Source organism: Bubalus bubalis, chromosome 12 (genome assembly GCF_019923935.1).
Source record: "Bubalus bubalis isolate 160015118507 breed Murrah chromosome 12, NDDB_SH_1, whole genome shotgun sequence".
NCBI classification, from domain to species: Eukaryota; Metazoa; Chordata; class Mammalia; order Artiodactyla; family Bovidae; genus Bubalus; species Bubalus bubalis.
This window is the reverse complement of record NC_059168.1, coordinates 100633866-100651927: the sequence shown is the minus strand read 5'-3', so window position 1 is coordinate 100651927 and position 18062 is coordinate 100633866. Positions and strand designations below refer to the sequence as shown.

Below are 18062 nucleotides of genomic sequence, written 5' to 3'. Positions count from 1 at the left end.
GCAGCCTGGCTCCCCCTGTGGACCCTCCAAGCCGTAATGGTGTGTGAATCTGATCCCCAGTGACCATGAGGACACTCAGAGGCATGAAAAATACAAGTCACCTTTCATTCACTCATTAACACATTTTTTCAAAAAACAGTATGTATCACGGATCAGCTCCATCTTGGCTCCCATGGTGAGCCCAGCGTGGGGTGGACCCGTGAACGGTAGGAGCCCAGTTCCTGCACACACGGTCGCACTGTTTGACAGAGGACAGATGCAGCAAGCAGGTGAACATCCTGCAGGGGTGGGGCTGTGACGGGAGAAGCAGGGAGGCTCCAGCCTTCCTGGAGGAAGAGCAGGAGGGAAGTGGGAGGGCAAAGGAGGAGGAAGGGAAGGAGAGTCCCAGGGGGAGGCGAGAGGCCCTTTGTGACACAGACAGAGGAGCAGGCTTCACCCAGGGTTGGGGTGGGGGGCGACGTGTCATTGTGCAGTGTGATGGGAGGGAGAGGGGTGCAGGGACAGCTATGAGGTCAAGAGGTCAGCCAGGGCTTGATCCAGGAGGCTGGGCAATCAGGGTCACTGGACTTCACCTTGGAGCAAGGATGTGGATGACTGCAATTGCATTTGCATTTGAAAGTGGTGCAAGCAGGGGATGGGGTGAGGGGGTTGAGAGAGCGGGGAGGTGGGGTCTTAGCCGCTCAGAGGAGGGGTGACTGGCTGGACCAGTATTGGCTGTGCACAAGGACACAGTCAGCTGGGTTGGAGGGGCGTGAATGTGATCAAAATGGGGGCTCAGGGTTGCCTGGACTTGGTGGGTGAGAGGGGTCAGGCATACAGCCCAGCTTCCAGGCTGGGAGGACAGAGATGTGACCTCAGGGGTGAGGACACAGCCTTTGGTGTCCCCACCATGGAGTCAGCCCCAGACTGGGAATGGTGAGCCAGCCAGCTTCCTTGGCTCCAGGAGGACTTCCTGGTGGAGGCAGGCCAGCGAGGGCAGAAGGAACTCATTAGGGCCACGGTGGCCCTGGGAAGCTCCTGCAGACAGCATCCTGTTCCGTGGAACAGACTGTCCCCTCCCTCCCCCCTGGGTCTCCGTGTCAGCAGCCCAGGCCCAAGAGCACAGTGGGTCCAGAGGCCGAGCCATCAGGAGCGCATGCGTGGGAAGACGTGCCTCCCATCAGCGCGGAACCAGGCGGGGTCTGGTGCCCAGCGACGGCCAGCTACACTTGGGAGCCCCGAGCAAGTCAGATGACTGTCGGGGGAGGGGGAGGCAGGCAGGGCTTGGGGATACAGTGAGGCTAGAGGGGGCACGCCAGGCAGGGAAGAGCCCCCAGCGGGGAAGGTAAAGCGCCACCAGCCTCTGCAGTGTGCGTCTCTGAGGTTAGGCAGCCCCGGCCACATCACACGGGTTGGGCATCCCAGGGCTGCCTGGGGGCCTGCAGGAGAGGCTGGGTGGGCAGGTCAGCACCCTCCCAGGGCCCGGGGTGGCCTGGCTTTGATTAGCAGCTGCGGTTGGAGCCGTGAAAACAAAGGAACAAGTTGGGGGTCCTTTTCAGCCCTCCCGCCATGCATGCCTCGACTGGGAAGACTGGGTCTGGGGCTCTGTGTGTGGGGGGAGGGCTGAGGATCAAACGCCCCGTCCAGCTCTCCCTCAGCTCCTCCTGGTCCCTATGTGGGGGTGACAGCCCCAAGCTGCTGCCAGCCCACCCAGAAGCAGGGCTGGGGGCTTGGTTTCCCAAGCCTGCAACCCCCCTGCCTCTGGCCCCCAAAGTTCCGGGACACTCACGTAGACACTCGTTGGCAGCCTCGGCCGTGCCCCGGGCCCACGGGCGGTCCTGGAAGAAGGGCAGGCAGCGCTCACAGTCCGTGCCCGTGGTGTTGTGCTGGCATCGACAGGCCAGCCGGCCCTCCTCATCTGGGCCACACTCACTGGCGTGCCCGCTGCACTTGCACCTGGGAGAAGAACGTGGGGGCAGGGTGTCTGCAAACTGGGGGAAGCGCCAGCAGAGGAAGGGTTAATCAGCAGGTAGCCCTGGCCTTCAGGGGAGCCCCGACTCTACCGCTCAGCAGCAGAGCTTTGCATGCCAAGTCGCTTCAGTCGTGTCCAACTCTTTGTGACCCGATGGGCCGTAATCAGGCTCCTCTGTCCATGGGATTCTCCAGGCAAGAATGCTGGAGTGGGTTGCCATGCCCTTCTCCAGGGGATCTTCGCGACCCAGGGATTGAATCCACATCTCTTATGTCTCCTTGGCAGGTGGGTTCTTTACCACTCGACCTTTCTTCCACACCTATTCTGGGCTCAGGGCAACAGGAACAGAGGCGACTGCAGCGGGCTGTTCTGAGCTCTGCACACGTATAAACCCACCACGTCTTCACAAGCCCATTAGGACCCCACACTCAGGGTGCTACACCCAGGGGAAGAAGTCGTCTCGGTCTCCTGGGTAGAGAGGGGGTGGGCCAGCTCTCAGGGCAGTGGGTGGAGGCAGGGGCAGCCAGGGAGGCCACCCCATGCCCACTCCTTTGTGTCTAAAGGGACGAGAAGGAGACTGCCCCACACGTAGGACAGCCCCCAACTCATCTCAAGGCTCCGGTGAGGCTGTGCCTGTAAGGGCAGAACCGGGCCTGCCCCGCCCACCCTCCCCCAGGGTCACACAGGTGGAATCAGGCAGGAACAAAGGTGCCCGGGGGATCACACAGCCTGCTCCGCTGAACCTGACCCTGTGGGACCGTCACCCCAACCCCAGTGGCCAGACTGGGCCGCTCAAACGATGACCATGGCTCCTGGCTCCCAGACTTCTCTGTCTCAGCCCCCAACTGAGCAATCAGCTCACGTCATCTGTCTGGAGTCTCACTACCACTGTGGAAGGGACTATAACTATCCCCATTTCACAGGAGAGGAAACTGAGGCTCAGGTCATGACGTGACAGATGCTATGTGGCAGAGCTAGAATCTGAACCCCATTCTCTCCTACTCCACGCCGACCCCGAGCTCCTGGACACTCCTCTGTGGCCACTTGTTGTCTCCCCATAAGGTACGTTTCATGCTCCATCCTAAGTGGGCGCTGAAGACTCTCCAACCACTGCCAGCGGAGCATTGGCTCCTCTCTGGGAGCTCAGGGTAGGCAGGTAATGCCCAGCACTTCTGGCAGGTGAGGCGGGCACCAGGCAGCCTCAGGAGACAGCGGTCACCCATCTCAGGACAAGGGACTGCTCTCGACCCCAATGGGATGCTGCAAACACTGCCTCCTCCATGAAGCCCTCCAATCTCAAGGGAAGGACTGAAGTTCCTGTGGGCCACTGAGGGACATAGGCTGCTGGGCCACTGTCCCTAGCCAGCTGCTGGCCTGAGGGTGGTCTGGCTCTGGCAGCTGGGACCCAGATGTTCTCTGTCCTGAAGCCCCCTAACAGCAGGCACTGCGGCTCACCACCATCCACCATCCTCGGAGCGGCCCTGCCCTGGGGAGGTTTGACTTGAGTCAAGTGTGGGAGTCGGAGTCGGGGGAGAAGGGGCAGAGGGGTCCTCACAGACACTCCCGCATTTCCCCTTCACTCCCGAGCCTCCGCCTCTGAGGGGTGCAGATGCCCTGAGTGCGGGAAGTGGACTCGTGCTCCCTTCGCAGACACCCCCATCTCTCTGCACCCCTCAAAGCACCCTTGATTTCTGGAAGCCCCTGCTCCCTACCCCCCTGGGCCACCACTCCCATATTGAGCTGACTTCCCATCCTAACTAGTTTTCAGACCCACACCTCTCCCATCCTCTCTGCCCAACCAGCTTCTTTAAAATATTTATATTTATTTATTTGGCTACGCCTGGTGTTGGTTGCAGCATGTGGAATTTTTGCTGCGGCATATGAACTCTTGGTTGAGGCATGTGGGATCCAGTTCCCCCACCAGGGATCAAACCTGAGCCCCCTGCATTGGGAGTGCAGAGTCTTAGCCACTGGACCATCTGGGAAGTTCCACAACCAACTTCTTCTCTCTCCTCTCGTCTCCCTGCTTATGCTGTCAGAGACTGGGGTGTTTTAGAAATCCGATCCTCTTGCTACCTGGCCAAATCCTTCAGCAGCTTCCCACTGACTGCTTCCGGCCGTCTCTGCGTCCCCGTTCCAGCCACAGGGTTGTCACCTCGTTCCTCAAGCCTGGGTCTCGCACATTAGTTCTTTCACTGGGATGCCTGCCCCTCACCTCCTCCAGCCTCGTCGGGGCTCCCTGACCTCCTGCGGGGTCCCCATCTGCAGGGTGGTCCCCCTGACCACCTTGCCCTGGTCTCCCGTCCCTGTTACTCTGGGGTGTGGTTCAGTACAGTTCAGTTGTGTCCGACTCTTTGCGACCCCGTGGACTGCAGCATGCCAGGCCTTCCTGTCTATCACCAACTCCCGGAGTTTACTCAAAGTCATGTCCATTGAGTCAGTGATGCCATCCAACCATCTCATCCTCTGTCATCCCCTTCTCCTCCCACCTTCAATCTTTCCCAGCATCATGGTCTTTTCAAATGAGTTAGCTCTTCAGATCAGGTGGCCAAAGAATTGGAGTTTCAGCATCAGTCCTTCCAATGAATATTCAGGACTGATCTCCTTTAGGATGGACTGATTGGATCTCCTTGCTGTCCAAGGGACTCTCAAGTGTCTTCTCCAACACCACAGTTCACGGTACTGGGTTTTAATCAGTTTGTGGTTACTGGGGTCTAATCTGATGACTGTCTGCCTGGGGCCAGAACACATCTGTCTCTTTTCTCCATTCCAAGGAGCCTGATAAACATTTACATTAAAGATGTCACATGTGCCTGGAGGGCCCAGTACCGGGCGCCTACATGTCAGGCAGGCCTGAGATGTCGATGACGCTTGCTTCTTGGAGAGACGAGATGCTTAAGCAGACAAATGACAACACGCAGTGACTGAAGCTCGAGGAGTATGTGAGGCAGGACCAGGCGTGCCGACAGCAGGGCCTGACGACCCCCGTGAGAAGCATGGACGTACAGCAGCTCCTCCCACAGCGACCTTTCCAGGTCTTGGGCCGAGGGGCTTTGGAGCAGCCTGAACCATTCCTCCTGTGCAGAGACGCCTCAAAGCCTTTTTCAATAATACAAATGTCCCCAGGAAACCCTACTGTACCCAAGTTTACAAGATTTAGGAAGAATGGGGTTGATCAGCTCCATTGGTTATAAGCTCGTGAGTGCTGCTTAAAGAAGTGAAGCTGAAAGTCTGGGGTCCCGGGCCTGCTCAAGGCCACTGTAAACCAGCCTTACTTGGAGCACGTGGAACAGTGGGTGGGTGAATTAGACGGGAGTGTGGAACAGTGCTGCACACGGGCAATGTGGCATGAACGAATGAGTGCACCTGTCTGATGCCCAAAAAAAGGAAGGAAAGGAAGGGGGAGGGGCCGCCAGGCAGAAGGAACTGCAGGTGCAAAGGGCTGGCGTGTCCCACGGGTGGTGCAGAAACATGGCTCATGTGGGGAAAGCAGCGGGAGGGGTGCGGGAGGCAGGATGCAGCCAGGTCATGAAGGTCTTGAATGCTGGACCCAGGGGACCAGGCTCTGGCTTCTCCCCAAACCCCCCATCACTCAGAGCACCAGAAACGGCTTCTTTAGCATCCACGGTGGCTCAGACGGTAAAGAACCCGCCTGCCAATGCAGGAGATGCGGGTTGGATCCCTGGATGGGGAAGATCCCCTGGAAAAGGGAATGGTTCCCCACGCCAATATTCTTGCCTGGAGAAGTCCATGGACAGAGGAGCCTGGCGGGCTACAGTCCATGGGGTCACAAAGAGCTGGACGTGACTGAGTGACTCACACTTCCCCTTTTCACTTGTTTCACCCTCCACGGCAGCCACCCTCGTCCCCACCGCCGCCCTGCCCCCCACCTACCTGCCGCCCACAGAGAAGTCCGACACGGCGTAGTAGTAGGACTGCAGCACCTTGGGGTCCTTGAAGATGTCATCCCCAAACGTGTTGAGTCGGTCCAGGGAGACGAGGAGCTCCGTGCTGGTGACCCACTCCTGGGGGGCAAGACGGAGGGGAAGGGGCGCCATCAGCAGCGTTTGCTTCCAGGGTGCGCTCCCACCCGGCTCTGCGGGGAGGTCCAGCCTGCGGCCCGGGGGTGGTGGTGGGGGCTCTCCTGACACGCAGGGACAGGCCCAGCCCAGACAAACCCCGAGAGCACTGCAGGAATAAGAAGCCTGTGCTTTGGGATCATGTCAACCTGGGGGCCCAGCCCTGTCCTGACTCTGCAACTTTGGGGAAGCAGCTCGGAACCTCCACGTCCTCCCCATCTGTGAAGTGGGACAAGGGATAACGTCGGTCCCAGGAGGGTGATGGAGGAGGAAGAGCCAATGTCAGCAGCGGGGCATGGAGTCCGCCACGTGGTGGAGGTGCTGGGCAAAGGGCTGGAGCAGCCCTTTTAAAACCATGTCATGCGTGTCCCCTGACTCCTCCCAGTAGAACAGCACTGCCACTCTAGAGGTCAGCCAAGGGAGGGCGCGTCCCAGGGCCCTGGGTTTACAGGCTTCTCATGGGCTAAGGAGCAGCCTCCCACAGACAAGGCCCTTGCCCCAGGTGACGTGTCTCACCAGAACACAGCCCCACGAGAACAGGGACTCGGGTCCTCGCGGCATCCCCAGCCCCAGGCTCTGCCTGGCCTGGAGCAGACAACGTGGCAAATGCTTGCTGATGGCGGGAGGAGAGGCTTCCCCCTGGAAGAGCTGGCGGGGACGTGCGGGGGGAGAGCCCACGTGAAGGCTGACATTTTCATCGGCCCACTGTCACAATCAGAGGTGGCTCCAGCTGAATGTTAATCACCTTTTTAATTCAGCCCAGGAGCCCCTGATTTAGCAATCAGGCCCATCAGGACAGGAAATGAACTCCTGGCAGAGTCTTGACTTCTCACCCCAGCATGACTCAGGCCAGCAGGCCTCCCCGGTCCCCCTCGGGCTCGGCAACTCTCAAGCCCGTGACCTGGAGCCCAGGACCTCTGCCTGAGGATGCTTCAGCAGAGGAGATGTTCTGGCACCAGAAAACTTCAGAGGGGACCTCAGTGCTCGGAGGAGTTTGTCAGCTCCCCCGGGGGTGTCATTCTCTGAATCACTTCCCAAATGTCAGTGTGCATTCAGGGATCTGGTTAAAAAGCAGCTTCTGATCAGAGGTGGGGCCTGAGACTCTGTATTTCCACACGTGCCCAGGTGTTGCTGATGCTGCTTGCCGGTCCCTGAAGCAGCTGAGAAGCAAGGGACAAGGCCTGGGTGGGAACACAGCAGAGCACAGCTGATGCTCTAAGAGTCTTCTTTGTCTGGAGACAGTGCCCGTAGAGAACTCAAATCACTGCTGTCTAAGCTGGAAGGTGCAATAACTGACACTTACTGTGTGGTTATGACTTTCTGCTGCTGCTGCTAAGTTGCTTTAGTCGTGTCCGACTCTGTGCGACCCCATAGACAGCAGCCCACCAGGCTCCCCCGTCCCTGGGATTCTCCAGACAAGAACACTGGAGTGGGTTGCCATTTCCTTCTCCAATGCATGAAAGTGAAAAGTGAAAGTGAAGTCACTCAGTCGTGTCTGACTCTCAGCGACCCCACAGACTACAGCCTACCAGGCTCCTCCGTCCATGGGATTTTCCAGGCAGGAGTACTGGAGTGGGTTGCCATCGCCTTCTCCTTAGGTCCTCACAATAACCCCATGGGGAGGGTTTATTCTGAGCCATGTTTCACAGATGAGTAGGCTGAAGCACCTGATGCAAAGCGCTGACTCATGGGAAAAGACCCCGATGCTGGGAAAGATTGACGGCAGGAGGAGAAGTGAGCAGCAGAGGATTAGATGGTTGGATGGCATCACCAACTCAATGGACATGAGTTTGAGCAAACTCTGGGAGAGAGTGAGATAGTGAAGGACAGGGAAGCCTGGTGTGCTGCAGTCCATGGGGTCACAGAGTTAGACACAACTTAGCGACTGAACAACATGACCCGAAAGACTGAGGTTGAAAGAAGGTAAGTACTGTGCTTCCAAGTTGCAGGGCTGGTGCATAAGGAGCTGGGATTTGTGTTTGACCCTCAGGGTCCCAGCTTTAGCCACTAGGTAGCCTGCCTTCCTGCATGTAACCGCAACGCCCTCATCATATCAGTGGAATCCAGAGGGCAATGACCCGCCAAGGTCTTGCCCTGCAGGGGCCCTCCTCTGGGTTCCTGCATCTGCTCTGCAGCCTATGACCTGCTTATCAGTCTGTGAAGACAATGACCATGGGAACAGCATCAGACTCTCCCTGAGACACCAGGAAGGGAGCTGGGAGAGGGAAGGGGAATTTATTCCCTTAGCACAAATTGTACGAGTCACTTCCTGAAGGTCACTTCTGGGCAAACTGAGGACCCCGTGTACACACGCAATGGGCTTCTGCAACTTCTGATATAGCCCAGTTAAAACCGCAAGTGGGCTCTCGTGTTGATTTTGGACAGAGCCGGGGGCCAGAATGCAATGGTAAGTAGCGGGAGGCAGGGGCTTCGGCTCCAGGCAGCAGTGGTTCTGCCCCAGGCAGCACCCTGCAGAGGGCCAGCCTTCTACCCCAGGCCTGTGGCCCCCTCCATGGGGGACGGAGGGATCCAAGACGCAGCAGTCACTCGAGCATACCCTTCGTTGCTGTTGTTCTGTCGCTCAGTTGTGTCTGACTCTTTGCGGCCTCTGGACTGCAGCACACCAGAGTTTCCTGTCCTTCACTATCTCCAGGAATTTGCCCTAACTCATGTTCACTGAGTTGGTGATACCATCGAACCATCTCCTCCTCTATTACCCTCTTCTTCTCTTGCCCTCAATCTTTCCTGGCATCAGGGTCTTCCTCAATAAATTGGCTCTTAGCATCAGGTGGCCAAAGTACTGGAGCTTCAGCTTCAGCATCAGTCCTTCCAATGAATATTCAGGACTGATTTCCTTTAGGATGGACTGGTTGGATCTCCTTGCAGCCCAAGGGATTCTCAAGAATCTTTTCCAACACCACAATTGATTACATCCTTGGGTACCCCCACCCCAAATACTCCCTGTCCTTAGAGGAAGCACCACCCTGGGGGCGCCCAGAGGGGACAGAAGGGTAGGGCGGCCTTGCCTTTCTTTGTCTCTGACCTTGGTTTCTTTCTCTGACCTTGGTTTCTGCCTGGGGGGCCGCAAGGGGCTCATTTCTGCAAAGGCTGTTTCTCCATCAGGGATAACATCCAGGACATATGGGGCAACAAGACAGGGGACCCCGCTGCCAAGATGGCACAGATACAGGTGGATTGACTGTCCCATGGCGGTGCCGACGCTGGTGGGGTCAGAAACCTGAATGGACTCAGACGGGCGAGATAGGGGGACCCAGTGCACACCCACTGCCACAGTGCTCTGCCATGGAGATAAGATCAATGAGCTTCTACGATCTCATCTTCAAAGGGTGAATAAGCATCTCTTAAAGGCCACTCACTCTGCTGGAGACCTTCTTGTTGACTGTCCAAGGTGGCAGCAGCCAGCCCCATGGGGCTAGTAATTAAAATTCATCAAAATAAAATAAAGTTGAAAATTCAGTCCCTCAGTCGGGCTAGTCACATTTCACGTGTTCTTACAGACACAGGTGGTTCGTGGCAACCCCCAGCGCACCGTGCAGCTTGGGATCATTTTCTTCTGTCACTGCGAGAAGTCCTGTCGGATAGCTCCGCCTGATAGCACGGAAACCACGACTCCACGAGTCTAAACTCAGGCGCTTTTCACGTTTTCCTTTTGTCCTCGTCACAGCCCTTGGAGACACACAGGGCAGGCACGGCCATCCATCCCAGAGTGGGGAGCTCTGGCAGGGGCTCCAGCTAGGAGTCAGGACCCTCAGGACCCTTCCACCCACCCACACGCGCCCCTGGAAAGTCCCTTCCCCCGCTCTGAGCCTCTGTTTCCCCAGGGGAAAGGGGTTAACTGAGTTGGTGGCTGTCACAGAGCACCCTCTTCCATCTCTTTCATTATCAGCCATTCACAAAAGATTTAGGCACAACAAAAGCTTCTGTTGTTCAGAATCTAAAAACCAGGGGATCTCAAAGCGCCCCCATGTCCTCCTCCCCTGGACCTGAGTGTCCGGGCCAGCCCCTCCCCTCAACCCCCCAACCCCACTCCCCTCTAACCTGCAACACAGGGCTCTCTTCAAAGTTGTAGGCACTGGGCCGGCCCTCCAGGGTGGAGAAGGCCACGTTGCCCCCGCTCAGCGGGGAGATGTCGCTGAACTCAGAGGTGCAGAAGGCCACACGCTCGTCCTCGCCTGGCCGCAGGAACAGGCCCTCAGGCCGGCCGTAGGTCTTTTGGCACGAGGCGCTGTAGTACTGGTAGGGCTCCCAGGGGCCCCCCGCCCGGCTGCGCTTGTAGATGGCAAAGCTCTCGGGTCGACTCGTGTGGAACTTCAGCCGTACATAGGTGATCTCGTAAGCTTTCCCTGCGGTGGGGAGACATGGACCCATTTTACAGAAGGGAAGGGAGAGTCAGAATCCTGGTCCGGGGAGAACAGAACGGCTGGGCTGCAGAAACTATCTTGGATGGATCGTCCGAGGCTGTCTGGAGCACTGTGCGGGGCACGCCATGATCAATTAGTGATGCCTGTCAGGGACACTGGAGAGGACAACGCTGGCATGATTCCCAGGCATTTGCCATCCCTTAATTAGGCCAATTGCCTCCCTGCACAGCAATCAGCAGTGTAACACCCCTGACTCAGCCATCTCTTTCTGCTTCAAATCGCTCCAGCAATGGGATAGTGCCACATCCTGAAGTCCGCTCTGCCATTAGAAAGTTATTTCTTTTACTACACGCCAACAAAGCCAGACGTCCCACCTGTGCCTTTTTACCTCCTTCCCTCCCAGTGATTTCAGACCCCTGGAGTCTGGACACATGCCTGTTTCAAGCCCCCCCAATCCTAATGCAATTCCCCCGGGACTCCACTCTTCCCTCTGCTTCCATCTAACTTTTCTTCAATCCAAATTTCTCAAGAGAAGTCTCCATCTCTTGGACCCACGGCCTTATCTCCCAATTTAACAGTCGTGCGTGCGTGCTAAGTTGCTTCAGTCGTGCCTGACTCTTTTCGATGCTCTGGACGGCAGCCTGCCAGGCTCCTCTGTCCATGGGATTCTCCAGGCAAGAATACTGGAGTGGGTAGTCATTCCCTTCTCCAGGGGATCTTCCCGACCCAGGGATTGAACCTGCATCCCAGGTGGCACTAGTGGCAAAGAACCCATCTGCCAATGCAGGAGACTTAAGAGACATGGATTCAGTCCCTGGGTTGGGAAGCTCTCCTGAAGGAGGGCATGGCAACCCACTCCAGCATACTTGCCTGGAGAGTCCCCCCTGGACAGAGGAGCCTGGCGGGCTGCCGTCCGTAGAGTCGCACAGAGTCAGACACGACTGAGCAGCATAGAACTTGTCAAGGTCCCCTTCCTGCATCTACCTTCTTCCCCCTGGCCTTTCTGCCCGGTCTCAGATACCCCAGGAGGCCTGCCCTGCTGCTGCTACCTCCGTCATTGTCCACAGTCTTCCTTACCCACTGAGGACAAGTCACTTCAGTCTTCTGTTTAAAACATCTTGGCCCAAGGTGAGAGCTAAATCTATACAACTCTTAGAAGAAAATAAAAGAGTAAATCTTCGTGACCTGGGTTAGGTGAAGCCTTATTAGACGGGACACCAAAGGCACACGTGACAAAAGGAAAAACAGACAAACTGAACTTCATCAAAAACTCCTGTGCTTCTAGACACCTGAAAAAAATGGAAAGCCAACCCACTGGATAGGAGAAAATATTTGCAAAGCATGTATCTGTTAAGGGACTTGTCTAGAATGTATAAAGAATTCTTATAGCTCAAAAATAAAAGGATAATTGGGGACTTTCCTGGGGGTCCAGTGATTAGGACTTGGTGCTTTCACTGCAGGGGGCCCAGGTTCTATTCCTGGTCAGGGAACTAAGATCCTGCAAGCCATGTGGCTCCACCAAAAGAAAAAAAGAAAAAAGGACAGACAGCCCAACTGAAAAAATGGACATTTCTCCAAAGAAGATATATAAATGGCCAATGTGCACAGGAGAAGATGTTTAACATGACTACCCAGACCAAAACTACAAGATACCACTTCACTCCCCTAAGATGGATATAATAAAAAGACAAAAAGGAGTGTTTGCAAGGATGTGGAAAAACTGGAAGCCTCGTACACAGCTGGTAAAAGTGTAAAATGGTGCAGCTGCTTTGGAAAAGAGTCTGGGGGTTTCTTAAAAGGTTAAAATAAAGTTACCATGTGGCTCCACAATCTCACTCCCAGGTGTGTGCCCAAGCAAAATGAAAACACACGTCCTCACAAAAACCTGCACACGGATGTTCACAGCAGGATTACTCATAAAATCCAAACACCAGCAACAACTCAGACATTCGCTGACAGATAAATGAAAAAAGTAAAATGTGGTATGTCACACAAAGGAATATTATTTGGCAAGAGAAAGGGAGTAAAGAGCCAACACAGGCTACAGTGGAGATGAGCCTTGAAAACAATATGATAAATAAAGCAAGCTGGGCTTCCCTGGTGGCTCAGTGGTAAAGAATCCACCTGCCAGTGCAGAAGACACAGGTTCCATCCCTGGTCCAGGAAGATCCCACATGCAACTAAGCCCGTACACACAGCTAGAAGCCCGCTCCAGCCTGTGCGCCGTAAGAACAGAAGCCACGGCAGTGAGAAGCCCGAACACCGCAACTAGAGAGCAGCCCCCTCCCTGCAACGAGAGAAAAAGCCCGAGCAGCAAAAAAGACCCAGCATAGTCAAAAATAAAAAGAAGTTAATTCCACGGACTACATACAGTATGATTTCACCTATATTAAATGTCCCAAATTGGCACGGTCAGAAAAATGGAAAGTAGATTAGTCGTTTTCAGGGTTTCGAGGGTGGGAGAATACGTGGGGGGAGATGATTGCTAATGGGTATAGGGTTTCTTTGGAGGCGATGACAATGTTCAAAAATGGAGTGTGGTGACGCGTATACAACTCTGTGAATAATACTAAAAAGCACCGAATTGTGTGCTTGAATTGGGTGCATTGTATGGTAAATTATGTTTCCATAAATTTGCCTTATATATTTTAAAAATTGGTCCTCACATCCATTAGGATGGCTATTATTTTATTCTATTTTTAAAATTTATTTGGTTGCCCCAGCTCTTAGTTGCAGTATGTGAGATCTTCAGTTGCAGCATGCAGGATACATTTCCCTGACCATGGATTGAACCCTGGCCCCCCGTATTGGGAGCATGGAATCCCAATCAGTGGACCACCAGAGAAGGGCCTAGGATGGCTATTATTATTATTATTTTTTTAAAGCAGATAACAATACCAAGCGTTGGCGAGGACGTGGAAAAGTTGGAAGCTTTATGCACTGTTAGTAGGAGTGTAAAATGATGCACTTGCTATGAAAAACAGCTTGGTGGTTCCTCAAGAAATTAAAAATAAAATTACCATATGATCCAGCAATTCCACGACCGAGGATATGCTCCAGAGAATCATGTAGGGTCTTGAGGAAACATTTGGACACATATCTTCACAGTAGCAGTGTTCACGATAGCCAAGAGGTAGAAGCAACACAGGTGATCATGGACGGATGATGAAGAAACAAAACGTGGCTCATCCCACAATGAAATAGTATGCAGACTTAAAAAGCAGGGAATTCTAACACGTGCTACAACCTGGATGACCACCAAGGACGTTATGCGAAGCAAATTAAGCCAGTCATCAAAGGACAAATACTAGGTGATTCCACTTATATGAGGTCCCTAGAGTAATTGAATTCAGTATATGTACTGCTGAAGGGAGCCCTAGAGTAGTTGAATTTATAGAGACAGAAAGTAGAACGGTGAGCAAAGGGGGCGAGAGTGTTTAATGGGGACAGTTTCAGTTCAGTTCAGTTCAGTTCAGTCGCTCAGTCGTGTCCAACTCTTTGCAACCCCATGGACCACAGCATGCCAGGCCTCCCTGTCCATCACTAACTCTCAGAGTCTACCCAAACCCATGTTCATTGAGTCGGTGATGTCATCCAACCATCTCATCCTCTGTCGTCCCTTTCTCCTCCTGCCCTCAATCTCTCCCAGCATCAGGGCCTTTTCCAGTGAGTCAGCTTTTCGCATCAGGTGGCCAAAGTATTGGAGTTTCACCTTCAACATCAGTCCTTCTAATGAACACCCAGGACTGATCTTTAGGATGGACTGGTTGTATCTCCTTGCAGTCCAAGGGACTCTCAAGAGTCTTCTCCAACACCACAGTTCAAAAGCATCAATTCTTTGGCACTCAGCGTTCTTCACAGTCCAACTCTCACATCCATACATGACCACTGGAAAAACCATAGCCTTGACTAGACGGACCTTTGTTGGCAAAGTAATGTCTCTGCTTTTTAATATGTTGTCTAGGTTGCTCATAACTTTCCTTCCAAGGGGTAAGGATCTTTTAATTTCATAGCTTCAGTCACCATCTGCAGTGATTTTGGAGCCCAGAAAAATAAAGTCAGCCACTGTTTCCACTGTTCCCACATCTATTTCCCATGAAGTGATGGGACCAGATGCCATGATCTTCGTTTTCTGAATGTTGAGCTTTAAGCTCAACTTTTTCACTCTTCTCTTTCACTTTCATCAAGAGGCTTTTCAGTTCCTCTTCACTTTCTGCCATAAGGGTGTTGTCATCTGCATATCTGAGGTTATTAATATTTATCCCGGCGATCTTGATTCCAGCTTGTGCTTCCTCCAGCCCAGCGTTTCTCATGATGTACTCTGCATATACGTTAAATAAGCAGGGTGACAATATACAGCCTTGACGTACTCCTTTTCCTATTTGGAACCAGTCTGTTGTTCTATGTCCAGTTCTAACTGTTGCTTCCTGACCTGCATATAGGTTTCTCAAGAGGCAGGTCAGGTGGTCTGGTATTCCCATCTCTTTGAGAATTGTCCACAGTTTATTGTGATCCACACAGTCAAAGGCTTTGGCCTAGTCAATAAAGCAGAAATAGGCATTTTTTTTGGAACTCTCTTGCTTTTTCAATGATCCAGTGGATGTTGGCAATTTGATCTCTGGTTCCTCTGCCTTTTCTAAAACCAGCTTGAACATCCGGAAGTTCACGGTTCAGATATTGCTGAAGCCTAGTTTGGAGAATTTTGACACATGGACATCACCAGATGGTCAACACTGAAATCAGATTGATTATATTCTTTGCAGCCAAAGATGGAGAAGCTCTTTCAGTCAGCAAAAACAGTCAGCAAAAACAAGACCAGGAGCTGACTGTGGCTCAGATCATGAACTCCTTATTGCCAAATTCAGACTTAAATTGAAGAAAGGGGGAAAACCACTAGACCATTCAGATATGACCTAAATCAAATCTCTTATGATTATACAGTAGAAGTGAGAAATAGATTTAAGGGCCTAGATCTGATAGACAGAGTGCCTGATGAACTATGAACAGAGGTTTGTGACATTGTACAGGAGACAGGAATCAAGACCATCTCCAAGAAAAAGAAATGCAAAAAAGCAAAATGGCTGTCTGAGGAGGCATTACAAATAGCTGTGAAAAGAAGAGAAGCAAAAAGCAAAGGAGAAAAGGAAAGATATACCCACTTGAATGCAGAGTTCCAAAGAATAGCAAGGAGAAATAAGAAAGCCTTCCTCAGCCATCAGTGCAAAGAAATAGAGGAAAACAATAGAATGGGAAAGACTAGAGATCCTTCAAGAAAATTAGAGATACCAAGGGAAAATTTCATGCAAAGATGGGCTCAATAAAGGACAGAAATGGTATGGACCTAGCAGAAGCAGAAGATATTAAGAAGAGGTGGCAAGAATACACAGAAGAACTGTACAAAAAAGTTCTTCACGACCCAGATAATCATGATGGTGTGATCACTCGCCTAGAGCCAGACATCCTGGAATGTGAAGTCAAGTGGGCCTTAGAAAGCATCACTACGAACAAAGCTGGTGGAAGTGATGGAATTCCAGTTGAGCCATTTCAAATCCTAAAAGATGATGTTGTGAAAGTGCTGCACTGAGTACGTCAGCAAATTTGGAAAACTCAGCAGTGGCCTCAGGACTGGAAAAGGTCAGTTTTCATTCCAAACCCAAAGTTTCAGTTCAGGAAGATGAAAAAATTTGGTGGGTGGATGGTGGTGATGGTTATGCAGCTACGTGAAAGCACTTAATACCAGTGAGCTCCGCACTCAAAAGGTTATGGTAATAAATTTTATGTTACGTGCATTTTACCACAATAAAAGAAAAATTGGGGCCGAAGTATATATATTGGTCCCTCGGGAATGCAGTGTGACGACACAGATGAAAAGCCATAAAAATGTTCTCAGTCTTTGGTTAAAAAAAAAGGAAAAGAAAATCCCACTTCTGGGAAGTCAAACAAGGCACTGAACCTAAATCGAGGAGTTAGTTCATCAAGGAACTGCTTTTATAACAGGGGAAAAACTGGAACCATCAGGGTTCAATAAATTGTAGGGCATAAACTCACAGGCTGGTTGAATCCACCGGAACAGTTGACAGTGAGTTTATATTACGTGGGAAAGTCAAAATGCTGAATGAAAAAAGGAGACAAACGATCCTACATTCGGAATCATCAGATGATATTTAAAAAGCCCCAAAGAAGAGGCAGAAAAGAAAGACATCAAACGCGTAAGCATGACTGTCCTCAGGGCAGAGGACTCGGGGACTCTTCTTCCTTCTTCAATTGTTCTGCATTTTCCCAGTTTTTTTTTTTTTTTTTTTTTTTCTCACAAAGCTTGTTCTAATTTAAAAACTGGAGAAAACACAAATTTTTAAAAAAAAATTTTAAAAAGCAACCGCCTTGCCATGTTCTGTTTTAAGATGTTTTTCAAAGTTACAGCACAGCTTGGCACTGCCACTCCGAGTCCCTTAAAAGAAAGCATGTGTCCCACACAGAGCCAGTGTCTGGGGCGGCGGCTTCTGTTCTGAGCAGGCGTCAGGCCTTGGAACCAGGTGGGGACGCCCCAGACGTGCGTTCATGAAAGGATGTTCGTGGAGGTTGTCCTGGGTCCACCGACCCAGGCTCCTCTGTAAACATCCAGCCAGACACCTCGCAGGAGGGGAGCTTGGAGCCACTTAAAAGGTAGCTGGCAGCGAGAAGCTTGATCGGAAAAAGGCAGCCACTGAGATTTCATGCAAACGAGGAACTTCACACGCGAGGAAACCTCACGGCTTTTCCCTTTCCTTGCCAAGCCAGGAGGCAAGAGAAGACCCAGGAACATCACAGAGGCACAGCAGCGACTTTCTGTTACAAGAATTAATTAGAAGGGCGAAGAAAGCAGGGTAATCCCTGCTTTGTGATGAAAAGGTTCCTGCCAAAGGCAGCCCAAAGCCTGGGAAAGGAACTGAGGTCTTCTAAGCAGTGACAAGAATGAAAACTGCAGCTTTGACCTTGACCCTCGCAAGCTGTGGGGCAGGTAGGGCTTTAGGTGATTGAGACAGGTGTGCTCCCATCAAGAAAGCTGGGAACACACTGGTGTCATCCCCAACTGTTAACTGGGGGGCGACACTGCTCAGGACCACATGGCTCCCACCTCCCAGCCACCCAACATGCTGTTCCCTCTGCCTAGAATGCTGTTCCCTCTGCTCCTCACCTGGCTGGCTACCACGCATCCCTGCTCATCCCACTGGCTTAGCAGACTGATCACATGCCCCAGCCTGAGTCCTGGGTGGAACCGCCTTCTTCCAACCTTCCTGATGGCTATTCATCCACGGGCTGTGGGTTTGGGTGTCTCACTGGTGCTCCCCAGCTTCCCCAAGTCTCTTCACCCTGTTCTGTAAAGACCTGCATGTCCCTCCCACTAGACTGTGACCCTGGGGACAGGGGCAGTGAATCCTCAGCGCTGAGCATCGTGTCTGGTGCACAGTGCGTGAGTGCTCAGTCACTCAGTTGTATCCTACTCTTTGCAACCCCATGGACTTCAGTCTGCCAGGCTCCTCTGTCCATGAAATTTTCCAGGCAAGAATACTGGAGTTGGCTTGCCATTTCCTCCTCCAGGGGATCTTCCCGGCACACAGTATATGCTCAGATGCTCAGTCATGTCCGACTCTTTGTGACCCCATGGAGTAT

At 52.6% G+C, this 18062-nt stretch overlaps 1 protein-coding gene across 3 annotated transcripts in view; it reads right to left on the bottom strand.

Moving 5' to 3' along the window:
• The window catches only part of LAMC3 (laminin subunit gamma 3), a 68030-nt gene that overhangs the window by 40268 nt on the left and 9700 nt on the right, over window positions 1-18062 (bottom strand). For all 3 annotated transcript variants that reach the window (XM_025261860.3, XM_025261862.3, XM_044926454.2), the window contains exons 2-4: window positions 10090-10394; window positions 5846-5976; window positions 1769-1935 (exon numbers count right to left, since the gene is read on the bottom strand). In XM_025261860.3, the coding sequence (XP_025117645.3) occupies window positions 1769-1935; window positions 5846-5976; window positions 10090-10394 (603 nt within the window). The remainder of the gene's footprint in view (window positions 1-1768; window positions 1936-5845; window positions 5977-10089; window positions 10395-18062) is intronic.